This window comes from Mustela erminea, chromosome 10, assembly GCF_009829155.1.
Source record: "Mustela erminea isolate mMusErm1 chromosome 10, mMusErm1.Pri, whole genome shotgun sequence".
NCBI classification, from domain to species: domain Eukaryota; kingdom Metazoa; phylum Chordata; class Mammalia; order Carnivora; family Mustelidae; genus Mustela; species Mustela erminea.
Window position 1 is genome coordinate 105,842,718 of NC_045623.1, and position 17,589 is coordinate 105,860,306.

At 61.7% G+C, this 17,589-nt stretch overlaps 1 protein-coding gene across 4 annotated transcripts in view; it reads left to right on the forward strand.

The window, feature by feature from the left end:
- Positions 1-15,594, forward strand: part of ACOT7 (acyl-CoA thioesterase 7) — a 95,104-nt gene extending 79,510 nt beyond the window's left edge. For 3 of the 4 annotated variants that reach the window (XM_032301489.1, XM_032301488.1, XM_032301491.1), the window contains exons 8-9: positions 95-279; positions 15,201-15,594. In XM_032301489.1, coding sequence (XP_032157380.1) covers positions 95-279; positions 15,201-15,299 — 284 coding nt within the window. In that variant the 3' untranslated portion in view covers positions 15,300-15,594. Of the gene's footprint in view, positions 1-94; positions 280-15,200 lie in introns of those variants that run through there. The other variant, XR_004276035.1, reaches the window with a different exon arrangement.
- The last annotated feature ends 1,995 nt before the right edge of the window (positions 15,595-17,589 follow it).

Here is a 17,589-nt window from a genome sequence, read left to right on the forward strand (position 1 = left end):
CTAACCCGGTGTCTCTAACGCCCTCCGGGACACTGCTGCCTGTGGCCTTCCCCACCCCTCGGCGCCCTGCTAACCGGCTGTGCGTGCTCCGCAGGCTGCGTCATCACCATCTCTGGCCGCATGACCTTCACAAGCAACAAGTCCATGGAGATCGAGGTCCTGGTGGACGCCGACCCCGTGGTGGACAACTCGCAGAAGCGCTACCGGGCGGCCAGTGCCTTCTTCACCTACGTGTCCCTGAGCCAGGAGGGCAAGTCGCTGCCTGTGCCCCAGCTCGTGGTGAGTGAGCGCCCGTCCTTGTGGGGGGCAGGGCCCCAGCCTGGCCGCTCCCTGCCCCGGTGACCTTGGCTGCCCTACCCCTCAAACGGGAAGGCCTTCCCCTGGGGGCTGTGAGGTCAGACCGGGCCGATAGGACAAGAGGGCCGTCCTCACCAGCTCCTTGCTCTGGGGCTTCTCTCTCAAGGCTGAGTACAGGACCCAGGGACCCCTGGCGCCGTGTGTAAAAGCTAAAATGGGGCTGAGGACCCTCCGGAGGGCTGGGTTCTCAAGAAGCCTTGGCCTGAGTGTCCTGCCTGATGGGGACTGAGCCAGACCCCGACAGCATGAGGCTGGGCATCGGGGACCCAGTGGTTGCTGCCACCGCAGGGTCCCGGGCCTGGAATCCCAGCAGTCTGACAAGAGCTGGACATAGGGCGAGTCGAGGAGAGTCAGGGAGCCAGAGGCAGCCGAGGTTCAGAGTGGGCGATGGGGAAGGGGGGTGAGTGGGCAGGGTGCTTGGCTGGAAGGTATCGGGGACTGCGGAAGGAATGCATGCATGTGTGCTCGCGGCTTACAGGTCTCCCCCGAGGCCGGTGATGGTTCTACCGGAAGCCTCACACACCCCTTACCAGTGCCGGTCGCAGAGGTGTCTCTCCTGGACCTCGTCCAGACACTAGCAGCCTACCTCCTGCTGCTCCCCACAGCCAGAGCCACCCCGGCCCTGGGGAGTGGGGCCCCCACTGCTGGCTCCCCTGTCCCCTGGCGAGGACCCCTCAGTTCAGCAAGGCTGAGGCCCCTGTGGAGGGTCGTGCACCCCATCCTGAGAGCCCAGGCTCGGGTTCAGTGCATGACCTGGGGCGGCTCGGGCCACTCCTGATGGCTCCCGAGCCTGTCGCTAGAGGCAGCTCTCCTGGGGCTGCAGTCAGAGCTCCCCACCCTCCGGAGGGTGAGGGGGAGCGGGCAGAGTGGCCAGGGCTGGGGGCGCCTCTCTCAAGCAGCTGGCGCTTTGTGGCCCCCTGCCGCTCCCGCTGCGCCCCAGGGAGAGCCTGAGTCTCCAGCAGGAGGAGAGCAGGCACCGAGAACCTTTGACAGGCAGGCCTCAGGGAAGACCTCACTTCTCTCCCACGTGCCGCTTCCCTCAGCCCCCCGTCAGAGCTGTACCCCCAGCTGCTCCCCAAGGCAGGGAGCCCCCCACAGCCCTCCGACCTGCCTTGCCTGAGTGTGAGGACTAGGGGTGGGTGTGCGTCCCATATGCTGACCCGCAGCCTCGCAGCCTTGGCAGGATGCCTCCGCCCCCACCCTGTCCCCTTGGCCGATGTGTGTCTGTTCCCCCTGACCGCCCCAGGCCTTGACCTTTGCAGCACCTGCCTCTGGGTCTTGGGCCACTTCTCAGAACCTCGCCTGCTTCTCGTGGTCCTCAAACACAGGCTTTCCCCACTTCTCTCCTGGACCCTTGTCCCGTCTTCCGTATTGTCAGTGCCCCATCCGAATGCTGAATTCTGTCTCACACAGGCAAATACTTGCTCCCTGTTCTCGTTGGCCTCTGGGCTCCAGCAGCGCGGCCCGATCCAGGCACGCTCTGCGCCTTTGCCTCGCCAGCCTGGCGTGATGCCCCAGGCCTCAGTGGAGCCCGTGCTCCCTTGGCATAGGACCGCAGTGTCCAGATGGTCAATCCATGACCCCAAAACACCAGGCCCTGATGGCCACCTGCCGTACCCTTCCCTCCTCCTCGGGTGGTGGGGTCCAGGCCGCATGCCACGAGCTTTGTTCTGCGTTCACTGCTCAGGCCCCGATCAGCTTTGCCAGCCCTGCCTCTCCCCGTGGGGTCCCAGCACGCATCTCAAACGTGATTCGTCCTGAGTTGAACTCGTTGTCTTTCCTTAGAAAATCCCACTGGTCTTCACCTCTCTCAGTGAGGTTGGGAACGTGCCTGGCTCCTCTCTCCCCTCTTGCTCAGCCCCCACACCCACTGTCCCTATGCCCCATGGCTGCCTGGGTCACTGCTCAGCCCCAACCGGTATGGCTCCAGGCCAGCTGCCCTCCACCTGACACCACACTAGAACCCAGAGAGCTTGTTTAAAACTGAATCAGGTTTTCTCCCTCTCCCACTTAATCTGCTCAGCAGCCTCTGTGCCCTCAGCTCACGGTCCTGTGACCCTGGCTTCTCTGGCCTCAAGTCCCAGACTTGTTCCTGCCTCAGGACCTTTGTACACACTGTCTGTCTGCCTGGACGCCTTCCCTCAGACCGTTGTGGAGCCAGGTCCTTTCACTGTTTCTCAGCTAGCTCGTCCTTAGATGACCTTCCCTCCACACTGGAGGTAAAGCCTGGCCCCGACCACTGCCCAGCAACTCTCTGTCCCCAGATCATCTCCCAGCAGCCGGCACCACCTCCGAGCCTCTGGTACATCCGGCCCATCATGTGATCCCAGGATACCCAGCGCAGAGTGGGGCTCAGGAAAATGCCCGTGGGTGGCTGATGGGCTTGCTGGCCTCTCCAGCCACATTCCTCCCCAACACTGCCCAGTGTCCTGCTGCTGGACAGTCAGCAACTGCATGTCCCTGAGCACCCCAGGGACTCTAATCCTAACACACACACCCCACTGTCACGCTCACACGTGCTGTCATCCTGCCGCCTGCAGTCTGATCAGGGCACTGGTGCAGGACTTTGTGGTCCCAAGCTCACTCTTCTGGGGTGCCTCTGTTTCCTCATCTGTACCACGGGGACAGCCCTAGTGGAGTGCCTGCTGCGAGGGGTGGCTGAGGGCTCTGGGGGCTACTTTACATGTCTGGGAGCGCCACACTCGTCGGCTGCTGTTTGCTGTGCTTTTGGGAGCCCTCCCGCTGGAGCTGACGTCCTCCTGGAGGGAGCCAGTAAGCAAGTGGGGACAAGGGACCGTGTGAGACGCTGGGGAGAGTCCTGAGGGAAGAAGCAGGAGGTGAGGGGTCGGCCTCCCCTGGGAGAGTTGTTGCTGCCTAAGGAGGCTCCTTCCGAGGAGGACCGCACAGACCACTGGTTCGAGCGGGGCCTGGTGTTGGGGACAGGGGAGCCGTTTCCCAGAGACCATCTGGGTCAGAGGAACCAGGGACTCGGGGGTCTGGGGCTGGAGCTGGTCACCGGAACGGGGAGCGGAGGGGGCAGGAACACACCAGAGGCCACCCCGCTGATCCTGGCCAGGCCCAGCCCCGGGACCCAGCCTCCTGACCACAGGGGCCTTTCCTCTGCTGTCAGCTGAGGGGGCCAGCAGCCTGCAGGGCTCCCCACGTGGGTACAAGAGCAAGCGCAGCCGAGGAGTCAGACCATCTTCATTTCACAAAGGCTCATTCTGAGTAACTGTGAACTGACAGGGTTTTCTGGCCAGGTCCAAACTGCTGTCCGTAGCTGAGCTGTAGGCTCGCCCGTCCAGGAGCCCAGAAGCTGCTGTGGGCTGCCCACGGCCAGCATGCACCCCGGAACTCAGCCTGCTGGCGAGGCCAGTGCTGCAGCCAAGAGCCAGGGATCCGGCCTCCTGTGGACAGTGCCTGCGGGCCAGGAGCCCTTAGTGGGGGTACCCATGACCTTCACAGAGGCGGAAAGCAGTCCTGGGTCTGGGCCAGTCTATGTGCCTGCCCCCTTTCTAGAAACCTGTGATGTGGGCCACAGGTGGAGGGCCAGCCCAGAGGAAGGGGTGCTGGTGCCTGGGCAGGTGGGGCAAGATACCTGCCTGAGTGAAGGGGACAGTGGCTGAATCCCTAGGTTTGAGGGGCCGGCCCTTAGCGACGGCCATGTCTTCCTGACATGGCGGCCGGCTGCACGCTGATCCGGGCTGTTCCGGCTTGCTAATTAAAGATGGTCTTTGATTCTTCATGGAGGTGGCCTGGGGCCCAGCCTCTGGCAGGGAGAGTGGGCAGCTCCCCAGAGAGGTTTTTGGCTCATCCTGTGCATATACTCCCTTGAGGACTGCCCGTTGGACACCATCTGTCCCCCCCAAGCACACTCGGGCTCGCCACCGCCAGCGTGCCTGTGCCCGTGGGGGGCGCTCGGCCCTCCTCCCCTCCCAGCTCCCCGTTGTCAGCAATTCTTCTACCTCCTGCCTATTTTTAGCTTCCATCCCCAGGGCCTGGCTGACACGGAAGGCAGCGTTGCTGTTTGGAGTTTTTCTTGATGAATATTTTATGTTGGGGAGGCTGTGCCGAGGCCAGCAGCTGCTGGCACTTTCCAGGCTAATCAGTGAAGAAGCAAGTGCGGAGCGTGGAGCCAGGCTACTGGTCCAGACAGCAGGCCCAGGCCCCCCTGCTGCCCTGCCCCTCTCTGAAGGCCTCTCTGCGGCCATGACCTCTGACCTGGGGGGTAGAAACACGCCCCGGATTTCGCTGAGCACGGCTCAAAAGAGGGCCAGTGCAGAGACAGGGTGGACACCTCCAGGGTCTCAGGTTGGTCCTGGAACGCCCTGTGGGTGACTTTTTCTAGCCCCTTTTCATGTCCAGGGGCGTGAGGACCACATTGTGTGTGTTAAAGACGGAGTCGGCACTGTTCTGGGCGCCCACCTGCCTCCCATGCCCTGGCTGAGTCCTGGGTGCCGCCGCCCCGGAGGGCCACCTGGGGGATGTGTGAGGACGGAGGCACCAGCAGTGCGGGGGTCCTGGCCCCTGTGAGGGCGATGTGGGTCCACACAGGGCCCCTTGGGCTGAGGGGCAAGCCTGGAGCCCGTCCCAGGCTTGTAGGCAGTACAGGGTTTAAGCCCTTCATTACTTTGTGGATCTTTTGGAAAAGGAATGTTTGCCCCTGTGAACTGAGGTCCACGTGGGGGCAGCAGCGGGGGTAGTGTCGCCGAAACAGGAATGCTCCGCTCCCAGGAAACCCAAACCACAGTGAGCCTGCCCCATCATGGAGGGTCTTGGTCACAGAGTGTTTTGGCCAGTGCTTATAGACACCCACCTCTGGCTAGACCAGGGCCTGGACCCGGAGGCCTCCGTTTCAGCCAATGAAATGGTCTGGAAGTATTTTCTAGGTTAAAATGGGAGGTGGCGAGGAAATCAGGGCTGTCCTCTGTCTTCTGTCCTTCTCGCGCGAGGCCCACCCCAGCCCGTGAGCGCCACACGGAGCACCGTGAGAACGCGTGTGTGGAAGGCACGTTATTTTCACGCTTACTGAGCACCCGCTCGAGATGCCCGGGGGTGCCCGCCTAGCCCCGTGCACATGCATGGCCATTCCCTGTCACCTGGGAAGGGGCAGGTGGGGTGGGTGTCCCAGGTACGCATAGTGACCACAGTCTGGTCCTAAGGAGCTGGGGTGTCCATGGAATGCTGACCTACTTCCCCTGTGCTATTGGATCTGGCCTGGGGAAGCAAGGGAGAGGGTTCCCATCCCGCAGACAGGCAACCAGATGGCTAACTCTGGTCCAGGGGACCAAGTGTGGGACCCTGAGCCTCAGTTTCCCCACTGGAGCCATCCCAGGCCTCTCACCAGCCACCAGCCCCCCGCTTCTCTGGACCCATGCCTGAGCCCAGACATGTGGCAAGGCAGAGGCTAGGGTCCTCCAGATGGCCCCGTTCCTCAGTCACCAAGGAGACTGCCACTCTGCTGACCGTGGCCAGGCCTGCTCTGCACAGCCACCGTGGCAAGAGGAGCTACGCCCCCAGCTTGTAAGACAGCGCGTCCCTACGCAGGGCTTGTCGTGGCCGGGGTCCCCAGCATGGGGAGATGTGTCAGCGGGCCAGAATGATTTCCTAACTTGAGAAACTCAGATGCGCTGTGGTGCAACACGGTTGATGCCGTTTCTGGAAGGGTGTGAGAAGCCGCACGACCGACAGGAGCCGTGCTCCCTGCCGCCCCTCCTTGCCGTCCTGCACAGGCGTGAGTCCAGGATGAGACTGTTCGTGAAGCTTCTTGACCCAGTGTTCCGTTCTCTCCCTCGGTTCTGGGTGCTTCACAGAAAGTCTGTCTCGTGATGGAAAATGCTCCTCTCAGCTGAGTGGTTCGTGCTGGGAACTTTAGTGTCTGGTGAGAATCGGGGGTGTGGGTGCCCCAAGGGAGGTGGGTGACGGGGTGCAGCCCCTGCCTGCACGTGTCCCTGGACACTCGGCTGTGTCCCTGACCACTGGGTAACGGCCTTTCTCGCTGGTACAGCCCGTGCTCTGGAGACCCCACCCAGTTCACGTCCATAAGGGGGAAGGCCCATGGCACCAACGATACACATTTTCCTGTTAAAATGGTGGCGGGTTCTACTCATGAACAACCTGTCTGGTTGCTTCATGGCCGCGTTTTCAAATCCTGAAAACGGCGCCCTTGCCATTCTAATTTCTGTAAAGCGGGACAACCCAGCAGCAGGCGTTCCGAGGGCCCTGCTAGGCCTGACCCTGCGTGGTATCTGGAAGGCGGCTGCAGGAGGGGGGCCCGTGGCTGAGACTTGCAGAAGGTGCAGCGGAAAGGGGGATCCCAGCTGGTCAGGGCGCCCCGGTTCTGCGGTGGTCACCCTGCACGGTCATAAGGGGAGAGGCCTGTGCAGGTTGTGGGGACCCAGCCCGGGGCTCGCAGCCGGGCACCCTCCTGCCCGGGCTGTGCTGGGGCAGAAGGCGGCGCTGCCTACCCTGAACACGGACGAAAACACCGTTGCTCAGTGGCACCGTGCTTTCTCTGCAAAGTCCCGTGGCAAAGACCCTTTGAATCCAGGGACACGGTACTCAAAGTGTAGTCAAAAGTGCAGGGAAGAAACAAGCCCCGGGAACCCCCACAGTGACCAGAAGGAGGCGGAAGAGCCTCCCCGCACACACACGCACGCGCATGTGGACACAGACGGGAGCGTGTCAGCTCTGCCAGCAGGACAGGAAGTGCTTCTTCTGGGGCTTTATCCCTGCCTCGGTGTGTGGGCCGCTCCCAGCCATGCCTGTGTCACTGCAGCAGGCCCCTGGGGAGACCTCGAATGGGCTGAGCTCTGGACTCGCTGGGGACAGGAGATGCCTAACCGTGTGTCCATTGAGCAAAACTACTGGTTTTGAAGCTTTAGCACAAAGACCACACCAATTTGTTATTTGCTTTTTTGGTTTGATTTTCCGTTGGTTTGATCATCTGTTCATTCAGCAAATGTCCCCTGGGTCCTCGCTGTGTCCCAGGCACAGTGCGGCTTCAGACCCAGGACAGGAAAGACGGACTCGACGCACAGTGCGCCCCCACACAGGGTGGGGGGCTCAAGTGAGGGCAGGTCCTGGCCGGAAGTGAGGGCAGGTCCTGGCCGGGCCCGCCCTCAGCATGTGGCGGTTACGATCTTTGTCCCTGTACGGGGGGTGGCGGAGTGCTCCCAGGAGCACGTGCTGTGACCCACCCTCACCCCCGACTCCTTGGGAGAAGCTGCTGAGAGGGCCACCCAGCAGGGCTGAGTCCTGTTTCACCTTCTCTACCGGAGACCATCACCCTGCGCTGCCTTTCCCCAGCCCCCCACGCTCCCTGCCACCCCCTCAGCCTCCTGCCAGCCTCTCCTAGGGGCGTCCACGGCCACACAGCAGATCAGTTCCACAGCGATCTCACTGTTGGAGCCGCCGCCATGAGCCCCCTGGTGTGTGCCTCGGGCAGGTTGGTGAGAGGCTTCCCAGGTGCCCGGCCCCACCCACCGAGGTCGCGGTCACCGGTGGAGCCCCGCTCTGGGGACACAGCTGCTTGCCAGACTAGGGCTCCTGGATGCCAAGCTTGTCCCTGCCAGGCCGCAGGGAATGGCCCCAGTCATCAGAAGACATCCTAATTGCCGGCACACTTGTCCCAAGGCCCCTCCTGTCTCACGTTATGAAGACTGGAGAGGGCGCACGCTGTTTCCTAATTAAGAATGTCTGTGTCCCTGCAGCCCGCAGGAAGCTGTTCTGTCACGACGGGAAACCCTCTTCGCACCAGCCTTCGTTAATCACAAAAAGGGCAAGCTATTGATTCTGCGGAGGGTGGGACTTAGTCACTCGCCTCTGCGCCAAGTTCCAAATGTGTGTTCTCGCAGCACAGAAAATGCAAACTGGGAAACATCTTGTCTGTACTGTGGGCTCTGCGAGCCACGGGCTTCCCTCCAGGGGCAGGGAGCCCGGGAGACAGCAGCTGGCAGGGGGAGCCGGAGGAGGGAGGGAGGGGCCGCCCATGCGAGGTCCCTGCGGCCGCCAGAGCAGAGGGGGCGGGGCGCTTCTGACCCCCGGGTCTCTGTGGCTGGGGGTGAGGTGGCAGAGACCCAGCTCCCTGACAGGGACCCCCGGGGAAGCCCTCCTCCCTGGGCCGCACGGCGGTGGGCAGACCGGAGTCTGTCTCTGAGGCCGTGTGTAGCATGAACGTGTCCTGGGCGCACACGCGTGCACACGTGGCCTGACGGCTGTGCACATCAGAAAACGCCTTGCCCTGGGAAGGGGGGCCAGCCCTGAGGCCACATGGCTGAAGCCCAGAGCCTGGGTTCCGTGCCGCCCCTCCGCGTCCCTTCCTCGTGCCCGCGGGAAGCGGTGCGCCAGGGTCCATGTCCCCACCCCCGCCCCACAGAGGGTGCGAGCGAGCGCTCAGGCCATCAGAAGACACTGGCCTGTGGTCCAGAGCCCCCTGCCCTGCCAACAGCCCCGGGCACCCGAAAGCATATGTGATTTCCCGTGGAGGAGCTTTTTCCTTCCCCCAGCGCCCTCAGCCCTCCATTAAAAACAGCCACAGCCAACAACTTCTGTATTTATTTACTTAGCCGGGTGGAGGGAGACGGGAGGCGGGGAGGCAGCAGCTGGGCCGTGGGTGGGGACCGTGTGCAGGCAGCCATCTGTCTGGCTCCGTCAGCTTCACACCCGGCAGGGAAGGGGTGGCCCCGCTTAGTCACTTGGCGGGGAGGGCCGTGGGTCGGTCGGAACTCACAGTGTCCTGCAGCCCGCAGGGCAGGGACTGTGCCCACGGAGGCCGAGACGCTGCCTTGCCTGCTGCTGTCTCCAGGGGGTGGGTGCTCAATGGCCCCGGTGTCAACCAAACCCCGTTCCTGGGCCGGGTGGGGCTCATGGAGCCCAGAACATTCAGCATGAGCCGTCATCCCGAGACCAGAAAAATGAGCCCTCGGCTGGCTCCTTCGTCGGAGGCCTTGCAAGGGCCTTGTCCTCCCGCGGCTGGCCGGCTGCCTCCATGTCCGGCATGAGGCGGTGTGAGCTCTTGTCAGCGGAGCTAGCTGTGGAATCTCGAACGAACAAACGTTGGCACTGGGCGTGGCTTCTCCCTCTGCCGAGCGGCGCTAGAACTTACTGTGTCTATGTTGGCAGCGTAGACCAGAATCACCTGCACTTTGAACTCGGCCCCCCGTCAGCTCACGCATGGACTGAGCCAGTGAGAGAAGCTTCTAGAGCCCCTGGTGGCCTGTTGGCCACTGTGGGGCAAATGGCTGCAGTTGTCCGGGGGTAACTTGGTGGAGGCCGGGCCTCAGGCCTGACCGGAGGATGAGCCCCAGAAAGCCATGCTGGACGGAACTGTCACAGCCACGTCGGACGAGGGGTGGCCCGCTAGGTGTGACCTGCACGCGCACCGCCCTGGGGCTGGGGGAGCACCTCCTTAGGACTGGTGCCGGCGCCTTGCTCGCCACCTGAGGCCTGGCCCTGAGCAGGACCCGGCGGCGCTGGCTCCCAGACTCTGACGTGCTGCGCAGACGAACCCTCCTGCCCGCCGCTCTCTCTTGACCTTGACGGGCTAGGCTAGCAAGAGCGTGTCTCATGCATCAGGGGAAAGCCTGGGGCTGATGGGGCCCCAACGCTGACTTCCCCGAAATGTAACAGAAGGCGGGGGGGGCATGTCTGCTCAAGTCTGTGGAACCTGGAGGACACCCGGCTGCTGGCGGGGTCTCTGTAAACCAGGCTCCAACAGCCCCCGGTGTCACGCTCACGGGAGCGACCAATCGTTAACACCTGAGCTACACGGGAGAGGCCAGGCACATCTGCCCTTCTCCACTAGGACTTGAGAAGCTCCTTGGGGAGGCGGATAGCTCCAAGGCCGGAGTGAGGGGCTGGGATAGGAGAGCACCCCTGACCCTGGGCCCCTGGCAGGCCGGTGCCAACAGGAGGGGACACCTTCATTCCCGGGGGCTAGGGCCCAGGGGCTGAGCCGTTGCAAGTCCAGGTGGGCTCCAGGCTTGTTCTGGGAGGGCAGGCCCAGCCCGTTCACCAGGGCCACACGGCAGGGGTCGCCATCACCCCCTCTGCCCACTGCTAAGCCTGCCGGCCAGAGCCCATTGGCATGGAATGAGTCGGACCAGCAGCAGCGCCCAGGCCTGAGTCGAGGCTGTGCTGCGGACCAGCTGCCACTTGGGCAAGTCCCTAGCTGTGTCTGCGCCTCATGTCCTCATCGGGAGAAGGAAACTGGTGACTTCAGAGCTCCCCCTGGGTTGTCGTGTAGACTCCAACGGGCAGACGTGGTCCTGGCACGCCATCAGGCCACTCCCTGCGAGCCTTTGCCCAGAGAACTTCCTCGTCCCTAACCCCATGTCCATGCCTTGGGCACAGCCCACGTGGGAGAAGGTGCAGGAGGCTCTGGGCTGATCCCTGCAGGAGGTTTACCTGGGCAGTTGGGGGGATCTCGTCAACCATGTGGGTGTGCCCAGGACACGGCAGGTGTTCTGGCCGGAAGGAAGGTGGTAGATGGTCATTAGAGCCCGGTGTGGGGGGAGGAGGTCTTCTCCAACCCTGGACTTAGCCCCTCAACTGACTGCATGTGACTGGAAGCCCTTTGTGACCTGGGAAGGGAGAAGGGGTCCCAGCAGCTGCCCTGATGGGTCTAGTTGGTTTTTCTTTTTTTTACCTTTGAATGATGGAAAAGTTCAACTATATGCAAAAGTAGAGAGAAGAAAGAACCCCTTGTAGTTAGCCTCACAGGCCCAGTATTGCTCACGGGCGCCCCTGCCCACCCCACCGCTGGGCCGCTGGAAGCAGAGCTCAGATCTCATCAGCTGCGAACAGCTCAGTGTGCTTCTCAAGGAGCAGAGGGTGCGGCGTTCTTTGTTGCTGACTATTCTTTCCGCTGGACTAGACTCTGGGCAGCTCCTTGCCCCGTAGAGGCCTGGCCGGGGCCCCCACTGTCTTCACAGCCACTACAGGACCAATGACCCAGCGTCAGGCTCCTGTTCGTAAACACGGCATTGCTCGGAGAGAAAAGGGCTCAGAAGGTCATCCAGATTGGTGCTCGCCCCAATGGCGTGTTACCTGGGGGCTCCTGGAGCCCCTGTGTTGAGGCCTGGGGTTGGAGATGGCCTGGGCGCTCTGTCTGCTCCTCGTATCCACAGGGACCCGGGAGATCGGGATACTGCACAGAGGTGGCGGCTCGCTCTGCCCAATGGGCCTGGCTCTGCTACTTGCCTGACCTGATGGGGAGGACAGCAGCCGTTGCTGGTGGCAAGTGACTTGCAGACCTCTGTGTCCCTTGGAGCCCACCCGCTGCTCTCCCCACTGTGGAGCCTCCCTGGCACCTGTCCCGCGAGACCCCCTGGCTCTGTTTGACCTTGTGCTGGGGCCATGTCATTGTCACTTTCCCACTGTGCATAATCTGCCTGTTGTCCTCCGTCTTGCCGGCTGGAGCGTCAGCTCCGGGGACGGGTCCCTGTGCCGGGCCCAGAGTGGCACCCGGGAGGCCGCTGGAGAGAAAGTCCTGGGTGGGGTTTGGGGAGCGTTGCCTCTGCCGTGTCTGGGGTGGGAGGCATCCCGCCATGCTGAACCTTCTTTCTGGCTTTCTGTGAACTGTGAGGAGACATGTCACCTCTGGTGGGTTTGAGATATAATGACGGACTGTAGAGCCCTCCCGTTCACAGTGTCCAAGCTGGTGGGGGTTCATGTGTTCACACCATTGTGCAACCATCGCCACGGTCCATTGTGGAACATTGTCATCCTCCCAAAAAGAAGCCATGCGCCCCTTAGTTGTCCGCCTGCTCCCAGCTCCTGGCACCAGTAACCTGTGCTGTCTCCGTGGACGTGTTTACTCTGCGTGTTTGGTATAAATGGGCCCCGACTTGAGGCTGGGGGGGTCTTCTTTCTCTGTCTTGTTGGGGACAGCTGAGAGGACTTTGGGGCTCTTATAGAGTAGAATATATGAGAGGCAGTGGTAAGCAGAGGAGCCCGGTTCAAACCAGCCTGGCTTGTCTCCCCCTACCCTGGCTCCAGAGGGGCGGCTGGGCTGGTGTAGGGGCAGGATGGAGAGGCCCGTCCAGGAAGGGCACGCAGTGAGGTGGGGACCCAAGGCAGGCCAGCCCATTCCAGAGGGTGGGTGGCGCTGACCAAAGTCTAGGCATCTCCTAGAACTGTCAGGATCAGCTTTTTTTTTTAAACATTATTTTCTTTATTTGAGAGAGCGAGCAGGAGTAGAGGCAGGTGAGGCAGGTAGGCGGAAGCAGGCTCTCCACTGAGCGGGGAGCCTGATGTGGGGCTCCGTCCCAGAACCCTGGGATCACGACCTGGGCTGAAGGCTGATGTGTAACCGACTGAGCCACTCAGGCGCCCCTTGGGTGGGCCATTTCTGCCCATCTTCTAGGGTACCCCTGATGACAGTTCCATATACTGCTGTCCTCTGGACCCCTCCCTGCTCTTTGGAGCCCTGGGAGCCCTTGGCTGGTGACCCAGGCATTGGGGACCAAGATGCGCGTGTGAGTCCCATGTTTGCCGGTTTCCAGAGACGCTGGTGGGCTGGAGACACAGAAAGGCCCCTTCCATCGGGCCCTGGCTTTGGTGGGCTCTGCAGACGGCCTGGGTGGCCATCAGTCCACCCCGCAGCCTCGCCCAGGCCAGGCTCACACTCTTGTTTTGAGAAATTATTTTCTTTCCAAGCCTTTTGCGTTCTTTCTCCCGCTCCAGGGATGGAAATTCTGGCAGCTGGCGGGGCTGGGCCTTTTGAGCTCGGAGGACCCTCCGCAGGTGGTCCAGCCCATGCTCTCACCCTCAGCCAGTCTCTGGGCTCCAGGACCCAAACACGTTGATTCCCCATGAGCTGGTCCGCTCTGTGAGGAGGTGGGAAGACAGGCTGCAGCCCCTCCTTCCCCCTGAAGAAGGGCCAGCCATGCCACTCTCCTGAGCCCTGGCCTTTGGCTGCACATGGATGGGAGCCACAGGTCCCCTCAGCCACGCCAAGCACGTTCCACAGGGGAGAGGGAGCAAAAGAAAAAAAAAAAGACTGTCCCAGCCTCGTGCCCTTGACCCCGTTTGCCGCAGGGCCCGGCTGCTCAGAGCGGCCCCCAGGCCAGCAGCACCATATCATCTGACGCTTGTTAGGAATGAGTCTCAGGCCCTGGGCCCTACACCCCCTGCCTCAGGATCTGCATTTTAAGACCCCCCAGGTGATTTACGCACACGGAAGCTGGGAGCAGCTCTGCCTGGGTTGCACAGAAGCTGGGCCCCGCAGAACGCGGCCTTGTCTTTGCGGGGTGCCTTCAGCAACAGGGACGGGCCCCTGGCCTCCTGCCCCCAGGACGCTCTCCCTCAGCACCGCCCGCTCTAACCGAAAGAACATTTTGTTTCGCTGGGCTGTTTCAGGTCAAATTGCATGGCCTCAAATTTCATTTTTAAAAAAGTCAGCCAGGGATGGAACCAGAACAGCAGGAGGGCCTTCCTCAATAAAGCATCTTGGAAAGCCGTTGTTGGCCACGTGTGCTCCGAAGACTCTTCAAATAGGCACCAGAACCACTAGAAGGAGCATGATCCGAGTTCTTTAAATACCCTTGTGGCTCCAAGCCACAAGGTTTTGACAGTTTACACCTGGTGACATTTAGCGAACAGTTTCGGAGAAGGCTGAGGGGGAGGAGATGTTTGGTTGACACTGACATGGCGTCCTCCGGCTGATTGTTCTCTCTTTTGCCAATAGCCCATTTGCCTGTGAAACACTTGGGCCTGAAAATAGCCGCCGGGGCTTGGTGTCTTTGTGGATGAAGGGCAACTGCCCCGTTTCTTTGGCTTTCAGACACCCTCGAAGTATCGCAAGGAAATGTCCCAGAGGAATCCGCGCAGCTCTTGAAACCGGAATTCCTGAGCAGGGCGGGCGAGAGAGAACGTGGGCGTGGGCCGGCTGGGGCCTCAGGGAGTGACCTGGGCCTGGGCCACACCCCTTAGCGGCCAGGCTAGGCCACTCTTTATAGATTTAATTTTGTTTTATTTTGAGAGAGAGGGGGAGGATGGGGAGGATCAGATGGAGAGTGAGAAGCCGTGAGCAGACTCCGTGCTGGGGAACGGAGCCCAGCGTGGGTCTCGATCTCACTACCCTGAGATCGTGACCGGAGCCCAAACCAAGAGTTGGATGCTTAACCAACTGAGCCACCCGGGCGCCCCCAGACCAGACCACTCTTAAAAGTGATAGGGGCATGGTTCACAATCCTGCCGGGATGGCAGGCAGAAGCCCGCCTTCGGCCAGTTCCCCCTGGTCAGTAGGCTCTGCGTCCCCCCGCCTCCCGGCCGCCGAGTATGGGGACATGGCTTCTAGGTTGCTTTGAGGAAGGATGCGACAGAGAAGGGGTGAGCAGGACCCAAGGAGCGGTTTCCTGGTCATCAGCGCCGTCCAGGGCTCCCTGCCCACAAAGCAGTCACTATTGCTTCTGCTATAATAAAGTGGCCTGCCCAAGGTGACACAGCCAGCACAGTGCTTGTCCCCACTTCCCTTTGGGGCAGACACTGAGCAGCTGGCATTCCCTGGGAGTGGACCGAACTCTGTGTCCCCAGCAGGGACCTCTTTCCTTCCTCACACCCGGCCCTGCTTTAGGCCTTTCCTTCCACCTCTCACCTCCCGCTGAAGTTCATTATCAAAGAGGCGCGGGGCTTGGGATCCCACCTGCCGTGAAGGGTGGCGTGGGGGCACCCGTGGCGCTGCATCCCTAGGAATTCCTTCCCAGTTGGTCCTGAGGCCAGCATCCAGACAGCCCCAGGTGGCCAGTGGAGCCTGGGGGGTGGCGGGGGTAGGGGGCTTCGGGCCCACAGTCAGGTTCTGTGACCTCGCTAACGTGCCTGTTTCCGTGTGTGGTCCACAGCCCGAGACCGAGGACGAGAAGAAGCGCTTTGAGGAAGGCAAAGGGCGGTACCTGCAGATGAAGGCAAAACGGCAGGGTCAACCAGAGCCCCAGCCCTAGGGGCCGCCCCACGCTAGGCCCGGAGAGGCCCCAGAGTCCAGTCATGTAGAATCCACCCCCTTGGCCAAAAACCCAACCCACACTGAGAGCCGGTGTCGTGTGAAGTGTTCGTCTTGCAGTGTTAACCTGTGCCCTCTCCCGAAAACCTACACACCAAAGCTTTATTTCTATGACTCCGGTGTAAGCGCTCCCGTGTTGTCCCTGCCGCCGAGGCGTCCCTCGGGAAGACACGCGCGCACTGTGGCGTGTGTAGAACCCAGCATCACTAATAAAGCTGCTCTTTGGCTGGACCTTGGTCCTGGGTGGTCGTTTTTCTTGGGCAGGGGAGCGCTGCTTTCCTGGTGGGCACAGATGCGGGGGCTAGAGGCTTCCATGGGCCCACCTCCCCTTCCTCCCCACCCGCCAGTGAGGGCCCATACCTGTGTGTACCCCAGATCTCGGGTGTGCCTGATGACTTGCTGGCTAGAGGGAACACTCCTTCCCTCCCAAGGCCCTGGTTCCATGTCCTGGCCAGGAGGCACCAACCCCCCACTTGCCCTCTCTCTGGCCTGTGCAAGACACCAGCCCTGAGCATCCCGCGGCCTTCCTGCAGATGGAGGTGGAAGGTGCTTTCGAGGACTCTGGAAGCTGATGTGCAGAGAAAGCTGAGCCCGCCGGGCCAGAGCATGCTCAGCATATAGGAGCCCTGCCCTGGCTTCCCTCCACCTCTTGGTGGAAGCAGCTCTGATACCTTGGCCTTCTGGATAAAGGCAGAGATTTTGCTAGAAGGAGTCTCCCAGCTGGTGCCAGGGCCCCTGTGCCTATCATGGAAACCCCCAGCCACTCAGGCCAACAGGTTATTGGGAAGGCTTGTGGGATGGGGGTCTGAGGGGCAGCGTGTGTGTGTGTGTGTGTGTGTGTGTGTGTGTGTGAGAGAGAGAGAGAGAGAGAATGGTGCCAGTGAACGACTGTGTGTGTGTGCACGTGCACATTTATGGCCCTGGGTGTGCCTGTGTGCACGTGCCTGTGTGAGATGGGAAGCTGTGTGTGCACCCAGACCAGTACCCTCAGGGGGGCAGACAAGCTGCCAAGGCCACAACGTGGGCCCATCCTTCACCTCCCGTGACCGAGAAAGATTCCTCCACCAAGCACACCTGGTGGTGGGGGCTCATCCTGGAAGCCTGGAGATGGAACCCGGCCCCTGCAGCTCCAGCCCCTCATGGGGCTCCCTGAGGCCCACAGAGGAGGGGCTCCAGATCCCCTCCATCTCCCATCTGCAGATGTACAGAAACGCCGCCAAGAGCTTCGGAATCCGTTTCAGGCCCCAGTCCCAGCTGACGGGGTTATTTCCCGCCTGGAAGCAGGGAGAGGGAACACGGCCCAGGAAGCCGCAGCCGCCCCAGCCCCACCCAGCCCCCACGCTGACCTGAAGGCCACGGGTGGTGCCCGGGCTGGGGACGTCCACAGAAAGCCCAGCCCTGGCTGGCCAAACCGTGGTCCTTGAAATCGGAACTGGTAATGGCAGTGCCTGAGCCCTTGCATTCCCCGAGGGAAGGGGGACACCAGGACATCCACATCTTCCTCTGTCATGGCTTGGCTGCTCGTCTCTGCGGCTTTGGGCAAGGCAGGTACCCAAATTCCACCTCCCAAGGCAGCTGGGAGGAGCCCAGACTAACAGCATTTAGCACAAGGCCTCCAGGATGGCTGCTGGAGGCCCATTCCTACCCGCCCCCAGAGGCAGCTGAGCCCAGGGCAGGGACACCAGTAAGGGCAGTAGTGGGTGAGCTGGGCCGGGGGAGCCAAACGCCTGGGGCAGTTTGCCCTCTGTCAGTGGGGCGGCAGAGTGGCCTAAAGCTAGGGATGACTGGGTGGCCTATGTTTGCCTTAGAAATGTCACCTGATGACCAGCCTCTTTGTGCCAGCTTCTCACTGCCGGTAGCCCATTTATAACCAGGGCCGCCTGGTCAGGGAGCTGCCTCTCCACCGAGGGCTCACTAGGGATCCTGACTACCCAGAAGCCACATACACAGAGCACATGGCCCAAGGCGCCCTGTTCACCAGCCCCGCTTCATTGTGGAGGCTTTGGATACAAACACCTTTACTCTTGTCTCAGAGGACTGATCCTGAGGCCTTCGAGGGGTCTCCTAACACCTGCTCCTGACTCCCCAGCGGCTCCTGGGATGTGGAGATCGGGGGAGTGGGCAGGGCTGTGGAGGGAGGCAGCATTGGCTGCATTTGGCTGGGTCTGGTCCTGTCTGGACCGGGCCCCCCTTCCTCCAGACACCAGGTTGTGCGCTCGTGAATGCTTCCC